At 42.1% G+C, this 12,741-nt stretch overlaps 1 protein-coding gene across 2 annotated transcripts in view; it reads right to left on the bottom strand.

The window, feature by feature from the left end:
* The window catches only part of LOC311151078 (5'-AMP-activated protein kinase subunit gamma-2), a 109,004-nt gene that overhangs the window by 61,525 nt on the left and 34,738 nt on the right, over positions 1 to 12,741 (bottom strand). Inside the window, exon 2 of one of the 2 annotated variants that reach the window (XM_084201225.1) lies at positions 5,959 to 6,173. In XM_084201225.1, the coding sequence (XP_084057351.1) occupies positions 5,959 to 6,173 (215 nt within the window). Of the gene's footprint in view, positions 1 to 5,958; positions 6,174 to 12,741 lie in introns of those variants that run through there. The other variant, XM_084201226.1, reaches the window with a different exon arrangement.

Below are 12,741 nucleotides of genomic sequence, written 5' to 3'. Positions count from 1 at the left end.
GTGATAAAAGTAATTTAGGTTTAAGCTACTAACTCTCTTCAGGGTGCTGGGGTCATGATTTCAGTACCAATGAGTATCTTAAAAAAGCCCCAGAGATGCTCTAGTTTTAATTGCCTTAGCTACTTATAGCCTTATGAGAGCTGTCAAAGCAGCTGGGAATTGATTGGACTCAGCATTCTGGCTATTCATCCTTTCCACCTTGCCTTCCTCCTTTTGATTTAGGACTAGGAGCAACAGGAATTGTAGGATTTCATGTCATTAGAGTAAATTCTCCACTGAGTGAACCCACAGATAGTTGATTAAATTATTTCTGTAGCTGCAGAAAAAGCCACGAGTTGACGCAGACACACATTTCCTTAGGGCAGAAAAAATCATCTTTATGCAAAAAAAAAATTCTCTGCATTGTAAGATCGATTGCACAAATCTGGACACTGCAACCAGAATACAAATATGTGAGGACACCAATGTTTCAGGAGGTTGAACATTTTTTTCTTTTAAAACCAGTAAGTAGCTTTAAAAAAAAAAAATCCAACAAATTAACCATAAAAGGGATAGCAAGATGCTTTTGGCATATTTTAAATACTAAAATGGGAGAAAAACACCAAATGGGATACAAAAGGTATGACTAATAGGGAGAAAGTGAAATGAGGAAACAGAATATTAATAAAATGGGAGCTGTGATTAAAAAGTAGTGTGATATAGCTGAAGCTTTTTGGTTTTGTAAAGTTCAGGTTCATTTATTCTGTATGTCCCACTAAACCTCACTATAGACTTCCCAATTCTGTATAAAATAATTCTCCTGTGAACTTATATTTGATTTGGTTCAGTGGAGGCACCATCATGCTCTGTCAAAGGGGACTGAAATCAAATCAAGTGGGCTCCAAACATTTTCCCAGCAGTATTTTTGTAATTGTTGTGGGGTTCATCACAGAGTGATTACTTTGCTAGGTTTGCAACTAATTATTTTAAATTTAAACACATTTTCACATGGATAGCAACAGCTCCCACAGGGAAAAAGGATTAAAGAAGGATAGCTTGTTACAGCTCCCGGGATCTCTTAGGGAACACAATCACCTCCCAGGCATGCTGCTATTAAAGCATTTAAAAGGAGCCTGGACACACCAGCACTGCCAGAGCTCTGTCCCTGGTAAATGACAGCCTTTGGGGCTTTAATTTTGGTGATCAGTTTACTGTGGTGTGAATCACAGTGATGTCCTGGCACTCTCATACACTGCCTTAAACCACACAAATACTAAAATTAGGAGTTCTGGTCTATTGGGAAACTGGATTCTTTTTTTTCCCCCCAGCCTGTATTTTTTTTTTCTTTTTTTTTTTTTTCTTCTCCTTTTTTTTTCATTTTTTGGCCAGCTCAGAATCAAAGAACACTCCTCTGTTCTCCTCATCAGATTTCAATCTCTTGACTCACCCAGCAGATTATGGAGCTCTGCTAGGTATGGCTTTTGGAGAGAGCCAAACCAAAGGACCTGCTGCACACATCCTGGTTCCCAGGCTCCTTGCCAGCACAAGGAGTGATGTAACTGCTTCTCTCTCACTCTGAACAAGTTAACAGCCCTGTTTTGGAGTTTACTACATTTTGGCTAAGAAACAGCATGAATAGCTTTGCAGGGAAGTGCTACTGTTAAACAAGTGAGTAGCTGCAGGAACAATCTGGTTTCTCCCTTTCATCCAGGGCTGGAAGAGAGTCCCAGCTGTACATTACATCTCTCTTCTCCCATATGCTGGAGCAGCAAGGACTGTGCAAAATGAATAGAGCCCAGACTCCCTTCTGTGTGTTCTGTTTTACCAGGATTCACTCACACAAGCTTAGAGTAAGTCTCTGACTACCTCCTGGCTGACTTTTCCTCTTGCTAAGAACATTCTGGGAAATTACTTGGCTTGGAAGTTCTTTGGAGGGCAGTGGCTCACTACACAATCATATGGAAAGGACCATTTGTAGGCATGTTCTGCCTTTGTCACTTCTTGGGAGCAGAGGAAGCCCCAGCCTTGTTTTCCAGCCAAAGAGACCTCTCCAGGCTGGAGCCAGCACCTTCTGGCCTGGGCTCCTCTCATGCTGGGAAAGGGGAAACCAGGAGATGAGGTAGCACAGAAATGCTTGTGTTTGCAGAGTAGTGCTATTTTCACAGTGCCTTATGCATCAGGGGAAGAAGAAAGGATGAAAGAAAAGGATACAGCCACATAATGCCCATTGTACCACATTCCACTTCAAAATACAGATAAGGTGGAAACAGGGCAAACAGGTTTGGTACTGAATCTGCAACCTCTCTGCACTTCTTTCATGGTTCCTAATGTCACACTAGAGAAGAGTTATCATTTACCACTTACAGCTTGAAGGTTACACCATCCAAACAGCACAAGGCCAAAGTACAGAATAGTGAATTGCATTGTGAGAAATCAAATCGCTCCTTTGCCGTTTCAGGCAGCGCACAGTAATCCTTAGGCACAGCTTTGATCTCTTATCGGCTGCATCTCTCATTATAACCTTCAAACTCAGCCACCAGGAATGCCTCCCCAAGCAGGGGAGAGGCTGGCAGAGCTGCTGCAGCGCTGTGTGACAGCCCAGCAGCTCCAGCTTTGGGCACCTGGCAGTGCCTGGATCAGAAATGCAGCACCTGGAGCCAAGCCCTTCCTTCCCCGTCAGCCCCAGAGGCTCCTCAGCCCCCTGGGATCTGATCCATCCCCTGCAAACTCCTCTCTGGGGCACGCAGAGACAACTGCAGCTACTGCACTCCCAGCTTAAGCAGCTCAGAAAGGTTTCTAAAGTTAGGTGGGATAAATCCAGGCCTTGGTGATTACCACAGACACTCATTTAGCAGGAGGTTAATTGCTCAGCTTTGTGTAGTGTGTTGGGATGGTGCTTGCTGAAGGAGGATCTCCCTCTCTCAGGAACTGTCTCCCACTATTTGTTCCCCTCCCCAGAACTGAAGGCTTAAAAATCACATGAAAATACCCACTGCTGGAAGTGCTACTAAAACAGGAAAGGTTTTGGCTACATCTGCTGGGAGATAAGTATTTTATTCTTCCCTCCATGTCTTTTCTCTTATTGAACAGATTTAACCATTCTGCACCCGAGTCTCAGACAGGACAAAAACAATTTCAGAACCAGCTTCAAATGCCATTATTTATAAAAATGGGATAAGATTAATTCTAAGTCCTGATACTATATATCTTTATATCTTCCTAGAGTCATCTGTTCTTCTGGTTTGGGTTTTTTAAAAATTTTATTCTAATAATATTTCCAGGTCTGGGTCCAAGGGTTCCTCTTTCCTACTGCAATGTATATAGCAATCATTATTCATTTATAATAGTCTGGGGTCTCACACATTATCATTATCAGTTAAGCAATGTAATAAGTAAATGAGGTTTAAGTTGACAGAACCCTGTAGATAAGAGTCAACTTTTCATTTCAGATGTCAGCACAGAAGATTCCATATCACTGAACTGATCACCTAACAGCATTTATCATAAAATTTATAGCGTGTTTTAAAAATAACTGAAATTGTTCTGTCACCAAATAGTGATGTAAGTAAAGAAGAAATTGAGTTTTCCTCTTACAGATTTGTTTATGGCAGAGGATTGTGAAATTATTTATTTATTAACACACAGCTCAGAATAAATGAAATGTTTGAAATACAGCACTCAAGTCAAGAATGTTTGTATAGTGCTGTTGTATTTGCAAAGGAATGTTGGGTCAATAATTTGCAGGGATCAAAATACATGACAGTGCTGAGAGAACACTCATCAGCTTCAGATTCATGTCCTTCTGCAGGAACTCAGCCTTTCTCTCTAACAGCTTCTCCTAGAAGAGAATGGCAAATCTAATCTCTCTTTTCAGCCTCTGTTGAAAATTAAAGCTCCAGAGCTTTGCTCCTCACTGCTCTGTGGCTGCTGACATTTATTGCCAAGTAAACCAAAACCCCAGTGATTCACTGGCAGCCCTGCACACTCCCTGCTCTCAGACATAAATGAGTACAGAGGGTACCAGACAATCAGGTGCTGCACATCCCACATATTTCTATATCTTCTGAGCAGGAAAGAACTGAGTCCAGCATTCTGAGTTACTCCCCAGACTCTCTCTTGTACATATATACAACCACAACTGTTCATAAAAACCTGCTGAGAATTCAGTTTCTTTATTCTGGCATCTTCTGCTCAGCTTCATGTTGTCTGAATCAGCAAATAATCAAAAACAAAACAAACTTTTCAGTCTTTCAGTCAGTGGAATGTGCTAAGATTATGCTGTTTCCTCACTTCTATTCTAACAGGTACAAAAAACTCTTCTGTAGCTGCATAACACAGATGAACACATTCATATGCAAATAACATGACTGATTGACTAAAACCTACCCAAAATATTTTTGTATCCTACAAACCTTTGGGTTTGATAATTTCTGCATCCCAAGAATATACTGACATGGAAAGGCAGTGAGCTGCAGAAAAGTTACTGCTGGAGTTCCCTAACTATAAATGTAGAACTCATTTTATTTAATACTTCAATGATTTACTTTTGCATAGCAGAAAAACAGAAAGTCTGAAATTTGTAGGGAGAGTTTGGCTTGCTTGATCTGAAAAAACAAAGGTTGGCTACTGGTACAACAGGATGTAGCAAACAATGAATGAAAAAGGTCATTAATTATAAAAACAAATCATTTTAACCTATGAAAAAATTATGTTGAAAATCAGAGATTTCCTAGCCTTTACAGAAGGGGCCTCCAAAACAGGACAGGTGTTTTGTGGGATGTGTGTGAACAACTTGAAAGTAGCAGATGAACTCTGATCCAGGACCCAAATGCTTTCAGCACCACAACAGCTGCTGCTGCTGGAGGTACCTCACACAAAAGCAAAAAGGCTTTGGGGTTGCTGTGTTACTGTGCTCAGATCCTGGAGCAGCTTTCCCATGGGTGAGTGGGAGGAAACTTCCTGCTTTTAAATAAATTGCTGAGAACTGGAATGAAACAGAACTCATTGCTGTTCAACAGAGCAACTGAGCTCATGAACCTGTATGCCCTTTACAGTTCCAGATTTCTAGATACAAAAAGTGTTGAAGATTTTATATTTTGGAGGGGAAAAAAAGGAAGAAAAGCTGGGCAAGGCAGATGCAGGGTGGTTTACTCTGGTGACAGATCACAGTCTGCTGGCTCCATGAGTCAGAGGAATGGAAAGATACAGGTAATGCAAAGGAATTAACACAAAAGGAGAAGGGAGCAAAAAGGCAGAGGAGAAAGAAAAGGAGAGTGATGCCCCTGAGGCTCAGGCTGACCAAGGGAGAGGGAAGAGGCACAGAGCTGTGCAGTACTGGAGAATATCAGAGGCTGGAATTCATGTGCTCCCAGGAACTGCTGAGTTCATGCTCTACCAGGAACTGAAGGAACCACTCTAATGAAAACACCTTTGCTATGTGGGAGGCTGATAAATGCCCTGGTAGTGCTGCCCTTCTTTTTCTACTCTCTGAGCTGGGGCAGGAGGTGTGATGGCATTGAGTGCTATTAGTCACCAGCTGTCCCAGTCATCTCAGACTCCGGAGGCAGCAGGAACTCAGAGCCCCTGCAGCTCAGACTGTGAATTCCTTTTTTGAATGCTCTCTTTGGCTGCTAACTCTCTCATCAGCTCTTCTTAAGGGAGATAAAAGAAAATCCTAAATAAAATTTTATCCACCTCTAGGGTGGCATCTCAGCAGTGTAGTGTGGGATCTGAAGCCATTGCAAAAGTCACTTTGAAGGCAGTGCAAAGATTAGTTAGTATTTGGATAAGTCAGAAGGGAGCCACCACCTCTGGATTCCCAGTGCCCTCTCAGCCAAGCTCTGAGTTAAAAATCCTTGTTCTCCTTCTGTCCCACAGTATGGACAGCCACACTGCAGCCCATCAGCTGTAACACAAGACACAGTCCACACACAGCCCTGCACATTTCCCACTGGAAAACTGGCCACAAGCTTTACTTACAGGTTTTGAGGTAGCACAGGGAGCTGGTGTCATGATGGGAGGCTTGGCTGCACTTTGTGATGGAGGCAGAGAAAATCTCTGCCCCGTATCCGGAGGTGAGGAACAGTGAATTCTTGTTTCTGGTCTCTCAGGCTCATGCTTGTAGGATTCAAGAGGAAACGTGGGCTGCTTGGTCACTTGTGTTGGGGTAGATGGAGAAGAGGAGAGGCCAGAGGCTGTGAACAACAAAAATGCCCAAAGGTCAGTTCAGGTGAAAAGCAGATGGAGATCTCAGCTTTACAGAAATCCTGTATTTTTCATCACATTTCCCCAATCTAAAAGTAGGGATCTCACCTCCTTGTTTATGAAAGGGAATCTGTGCCTTGCCATTAAAACTCTTTTAGGTTAGTTGAACTCTGATCCACTACAGGGAGGCCCAGGGGCAGGATGGGAGTGCTGGAGGTTTGTCTTGTATTACCCTCCTGTCTGATTGCCTATTTCAAAAATGACACTCAGCATGGCTATTACTTTATTGTTGTCATTTTAATACTCCTGTGAGCCTCAGGATTCCCCTTATCTCATGGCACATGGCTCAAAACCTCTAATGGTAGCTTTTTCTTTTGACAGTATCTCAGCCAGCAGTAAAAATACAATTAGGAGCAGAGACAAAAAAGAAACAGAACATATTTCTCCTGAGCCTCAGTTTGCTTTCTGTAAAGCTCTTGTACAGCCTTTGTATAAACTAAAATTGTTTTCAGCTTCCTTTGAGGAGAAAGATTGATCCTATCTTTTGCCAAAAATCAGTGTCAGCAGCAGATAATTGCTCTTGTGAGCACCCTGTTTTTATTTGACACATGTATGTGCCCCAGCTGTATTTTTGGTTACGTTCCTATGGCAGCTCTAAATTGTGAACAAACAGATTTAAACTGTGTTTATTACCCATTTAAGAACCAGCAGACATCCACCACCAGTCAGAAAATTCAGGTTCCAACATCTGTGTTTCTGGTTCCATGTACATCAGCAAACCAAGGGTGGTTCTCTGGTGCCAGCACAAATCAGGACAGACTTAGATGCATAAAAACCACGAGGCTGAACTGGGATGTGTATTTTTGAGTGGGCTGTAAGACCTCTGAATTTGGCTAATTTCTTGTGCTTCTACAGATTTGTGTAGATGATCAGTGAATCCAAAGGGGACTCAAGCCCATCAAAAGAGAGCAGATTAATGAGCATAAAAGCCCAGGCTACTCAAAGGAGTGTTTGGGAACACAATGTTGCATTTTCATGGTGAGTCTGGCTCATTGGTGGGAGCTTTCAGGGCTCCACCAGAGATTATTGCTCCAGAGTTTTTCTCCTAAATTCCTAGACTTGGAACACTGGACATCCAACAGCTCAGGGAGGGATCTATTACTTGAAGAAACTATTACTCCTGACATATCTGGGGAAGAGTTGGCATATTTTGTGTTTAAAGGAATTAACATGTAATATGTGTAACTGTTCTTTACCTATTATTCTTCTTTGAAAACAACTTTTCTTGATGGCTTTTACATAATAAGAGACTTAACTCTGTAATAATAGAGTCACTCAACAGGAAACCTGCAAAATAATTAGGCTCTAATATGTTTTATTAATAGTGGGTTTAGTGGTACAGAGTACTGTATTTATTTCTTTCAAAGAAAATCTTAATTCTCACTGATAAACTTTAGCTTTGCTGGAATAAAAAAGGACCCCCTACTCAGTCCCTATCTTTGGTCCTTTTCCAAGCTTGCAGCTGGACTTCCATTTAATTTGATTTTTAGGGAGCCCTGCAGCTCTGCCAGCCAAGCAGCAATACCTCAGGCCCAGAGGGGACTGGCTTTGGAGGCAGGCACAGATGTTGGCAGATGTGAGGTGCCATGGAGTGAGGCAAGAGTAACCACCCTGGCGTTCTGAATGTCCTCCAGCCCTGCTCCTTTCAGGGGACTGGAGAGTGTGTTCCACTTCCCTAGGGACTGAAAGGACACCTAGCTTGCCTGTTCAGTTTTTGCTTGCAGACAAATTTAAATAAGCAGTTCTGGGGGAGATGCTGCTCTGTGTTTTTATGGAACAAATGTTCCCTGAGTGCTCAGCCTGGGAGCTGAGATAGCTGCAATCGATGCAAATGGAAAACCACTAAAAGGGAGAAAAACACCATTAGATCTTAAAGTCTTGCTGCTGGGATGGGTTCATTGTGTGCTAATGTATCCTGCAAGTCCACAAGAACCATTTCCAGTTCTGAGAGGCTCTGCCAGAAGAGCTTTTACCAGACATACAGAAACCACACACTCAGCAGCCCAGCAAGGCTGGCCTGCCAAGAGCAGAGGACATCTGTAGGACACAGGGACACGTGGAGCAAAGGGGACATGGAAGTGACACCTCTTACATCCTGTGAAAACTACTGTCACCTCATCACAGACGTGTCACAGCCCAGGCAGGACAGACAGCCTGGTTTCCATCTTACAAGAACATTCACTGCTGGTGAATCTCCTTTTGGATGCCAGCCTTGGATATTGGCATGAGTTTTTATGGATGAGGAGCATCTGTGACTCCAGCACACTGAGCCTTAGAACTGTTTGTTTCAACCAGGCACTTCAAACATAAAGTACTCGCTGTGAGGCACACCCTAATACATCTGAGATTCAATTTGTCTGTGACTCAGTTTCTGCACAGAGTTGGAGGGGAAAATATAATTATTTTGCAGGGTACTTGATAAAATTAATGTAATTAAGCTATTCAGTCTTTTATAAGCCTACCTCAGAGTATTATTGGGGTATCTATGTTATTTACATTTGTACAATACTGATATTGAAGTCATAATCACATAGGAAATGCTAAATTTTTTACAAATATTTCAACAAAATACTTTTGGCTGCTGCGATACAGCCCAACACCCTAAACTCTATGAAAAGGGCTTTATAAAAGCCTTCCACATCAAAAAATGAAAATCTCTAATTTATCTCCAGAGCAAATCAGTTCAGGAGTAACAGGACTCTGTATTGACTTCAGTCCTATTGGCCTGACAACAAAACAGCAGTACTGGTGTAAATATATTATCTGCACATGCAGGGGGTGCCCTGCTCTACTACAGCAGAAGGAATGCAGTGAAGAGACAAGATGCAACTCTATCCCATGGCTAAAACCAGTTTATTTGGGAGAATCTACTTAAAACAACTGAGCAGGGAAAACCAGACAACAATTCAGGATTCTTCTGTAATGAAGCTGAAACAATTTGATATGTATGTGGGATTTGGGGGAAAGAAACAAACTTTGACATTGGCTACATACCCTACCAGTTCTGGTAACAATGTGAACAAAATGTGGTGTTTTCATGTTATGGAAATAAATAGCTGTCCCTTTTTTATAGCAAAAAAGAATTTAAGAAGAAAATTTAAAAGAGAGAAAAGGGTCTAGCAGATTGGTTGCTGTGTCTCTGGCTAACAAAAGGCCTTGTCCTTTGGGGTTGGAACTGAATGATCTTTAAGGTCTCTTCCAACCCAAAACATTCAATGATTCGGTGATTCTATATTTCCTATTGATTAACCCTATCCAGCTCTGAAACAACCTGAGAGTTTTGCTGTGTTCTGATTCATTCTCACATGACCTTTCTCAGGACAAAACAAGTGCAAATAAAGAGGGTAACTTTGTGGTCTCCAAATTGATGAATCATAAGTACTAAAATTTGCATAACTGATTATGCATATGAAGAAGAATATTCATGACATTCACAGGAATATGTGGTTCAAAACAACTCTCATATTACAACTTCACATGGAATGTGAATGTGAGATCCCAACAGAACTAGAAAGCAGGCTTGGAGCAGAATGGGGCTGTCTCCAGCTGCCTTCCCTCTGTGACAGGGACAGCACCCAGGGATGGCCCAGCACACCCAGTTCTGTGCCCCTATTTGAGCAGCTTCAGCTGGGATCAAGCCACACACCACGGGCTGGATGCAAAAGCCCCAAGGAAGTGCTGCTGGAATGGCAGTGCCCACACCTTTAGCTCAAGTAACACTGACTGGTATTGAGCTGGGCACACACAAAACCAATGTTGCTCCTTTCCCTTGTTTCTCTAGGTATTTACAATAATTTCTCTTAAATCAAGCCCTTATTTTGCACAGCATTTCGTTTTTCAGCCATGTACTTGGGCACTCTGATCCAAACCAGCCCTCCAGTGCTACAGAACAGGAAAGGATGAAGTGCTGCCCTGTCATCCATGTAGTCCCAAGGGAAGAAGGGTGGATGCCCTCCTACATTTCCTACATTCCCAGGGTGACACCCACAATGAGTTCTGTCACCTCCATTTCATGCCTGACCTGGCAGGATGCATCTGGTGGTTTCTGGGAGGCAGGATGCTCACAGCCCAGTGATTCCTGCCAAAGCCTCCCTTTTCATCAGCCCTTTTCCAGAAAGAAAAACAGCTGCTGCCCCCATGAACCCTTGGAGCCACCTGCCCCCATAGGATGCTGGACAGGATTTCAGGGATGTGCTAACACTCCTTTACAGAGGTTTGGCTTCAGGGGACAGTAACAGAGTCACTCTCCCCATTGAGGGCCCTAAGGATGGAGCCAGGCTGCCCTCAAATTTTACTTTTGCATTTGTGTACTAAGTTGCTGAAACTGGAGAGAGTTACTGGCCATGAAAATGAAATCACTCTTTGCCCTTTTCCTATGAATCACGCTTCAGTATTCTCTCATCCTGTACCTGATCAAACAAATAATAACACTGCTAGTACTTAAAGCTGTGACTAAAACACTTTTCCAAGTTTATATATAGGGCCATATTCATTTACCATTTAGAGTGAAACTTCTCTGGAAAAAAACCCAAAACAACAAAAAATCCCCAAAAAACGCCCACCAAAACCAAAACCAAACCAAAAAACCCAAACAACAACAAAAACCAAAAAAACCCGAAACAAAACCCAAAAGGAATTTCCATTTGCAGTGTCTCCATGTGACACGTTTTGTCTTGACTCTTTCCCAGGACAGCACTGTCCTTTCATTTGCATTCTCAGCTGGCAGTGAAACAGAGAAGGCTGCAGGCTGTGGCTGCTGAATTTTAAGTACCCTGCAGCACAAGTGAATCTGAGCTGAGCTGCTGGTTCATTAGGCTGATTCACTCTTCAGACACAATACTATGTTAATTCTGACACATAAGCAAATCAATGCAAATTATGTGAAATGAGGTTTAATGCCACTTAATGGCAGTAAAGCTCTGAACCCATCAGCAGGTAAATGGCCACTGCCTGATTCTATCCAAACAGTACTGATGACATTGGCACTAAATGTTGTAAAATACCTGTTAGTTTAAAAAAGAATAAATTGCTAGTTTAAATAATAATAAAAAATAATAAATGAAGTCTGAAGAGAAAATCTGAAGAGTTATTGTACCAAAAATAGCACAGATACTGCCCAGGAAATTTCCTATTTTATCTAACATTGTCACTCACACACCAGTTCAGGTGCTTCCCACCATATAGGAATTACAGGTCCTATTCTGGAACCCTATAGCATTTATCTGTGATTGACACTGCAGCACCCATATCATGGCCAGGCCTTCCAGCCCTTCCAAACTCCCTGGTTCCAGCTGAGCAGCATCAATCCCAGCTGCATTAGCAAAGGCTTTTGTTTCAATCTTACTGAAACAGCTCCGTGTAGCAGGTACACCACCCAATGGGACGTTTACTTGCTCCCAAAAACACATTTCTGATGCTTTCATGAACCAGAGGAAGAAAAAAATGCACCTCTTAAGTAATTAAAATATCATATGCTGTCTGAAAATTTCACGGGAAAATGTATAATTTTGTAACTAAAAAAAAAATCTAAAAAATCGAATTTATTTCTAGTAGTTTGAACATAGTAAAGAAAACTACTTAAGTGGTCTCAGCCATAGAAATACCTGACCCTGAAAGCTCCAGCTTTTGCTTCAGGTGCTATTTCACTTTGTAAAACCAAAGACAAAACCCCACTGGTATGGAGAATTCAACCTGTTCTACTCCACTTGTGGAATATTTATGTGCCAAAACCACACTTGTATCTGTGGAATCTGCAATGTAACACCTTTTCCTCATAAAACTGAGAAAATCAGGAGCTGAAGAGTTTAATTAGCGAAGTTTTGAGAATTGCTCTTCTTTCTGAAGATCTCAAGGCCCCTTTATGAGGAAAGGCTGATCAGGAGAAACTCTTGGCTGTATCCTTTAAAAAAGATGAGGCTGTACCTTTTAGGGAGTTTATTGAAGATCTCTCCTAATGATGATTAGACAGAGGATCTTCCACCTTGCCCAGAACCCCACCTTGGTTATCTTACATTTTTACAATGTACTTGTCAAATCTGGAGAGACTTGACACATTATGTTAGCTCATAAAGCAATAAACACATGAGATCCAAGATCAGAAATCCTGGTGGGGATCATCCCTCCCAATGGGCTTTTTCCAGTTCTCATTGGCAGCAAGGTTCCAGCCTGGCTTCTAACTACTAATTTTCTGCCAATGCTTCTCCTTTGTCTTGCAAATACTGGAGAAAAGACCACAGCCAAATAATTCAGAGCAAAGAAAGGGGGATCACTCACAAGCTCGATGGCAAAGAATGGCTTTTTTTTGAGACGGCCAAATGCACATTCCATTGCTGCTCGACAGCCTGACAGGTGATGAATGAAGAGGTCCTGGTAATGGTTGAGGTAGTCACTGAATAAGCGCCTGGGCTGGCACGAATAATTAACTCGGCATGGTAATTATACTGAGAGACTCAGCACCAAGACTTCGTCAGACACCAGATGGCTGTGGCCAAGACAGAG

This window comes from Fringilla coelebs, assembly GCF_963513975.1.
Source record: "Fringilla coelebs genome assembly, chromosome: 1".
In the NCBI taxonomy this organism is placed as follows: Eukaryota; Metazoa; Chordata; class Aves; order Passeriformes; family Fringillidae; genus Fringilla; species Fringilla coelebs.
This window is presented reverse-complemented; position numbering and strand designations above follow the sequence as displayed.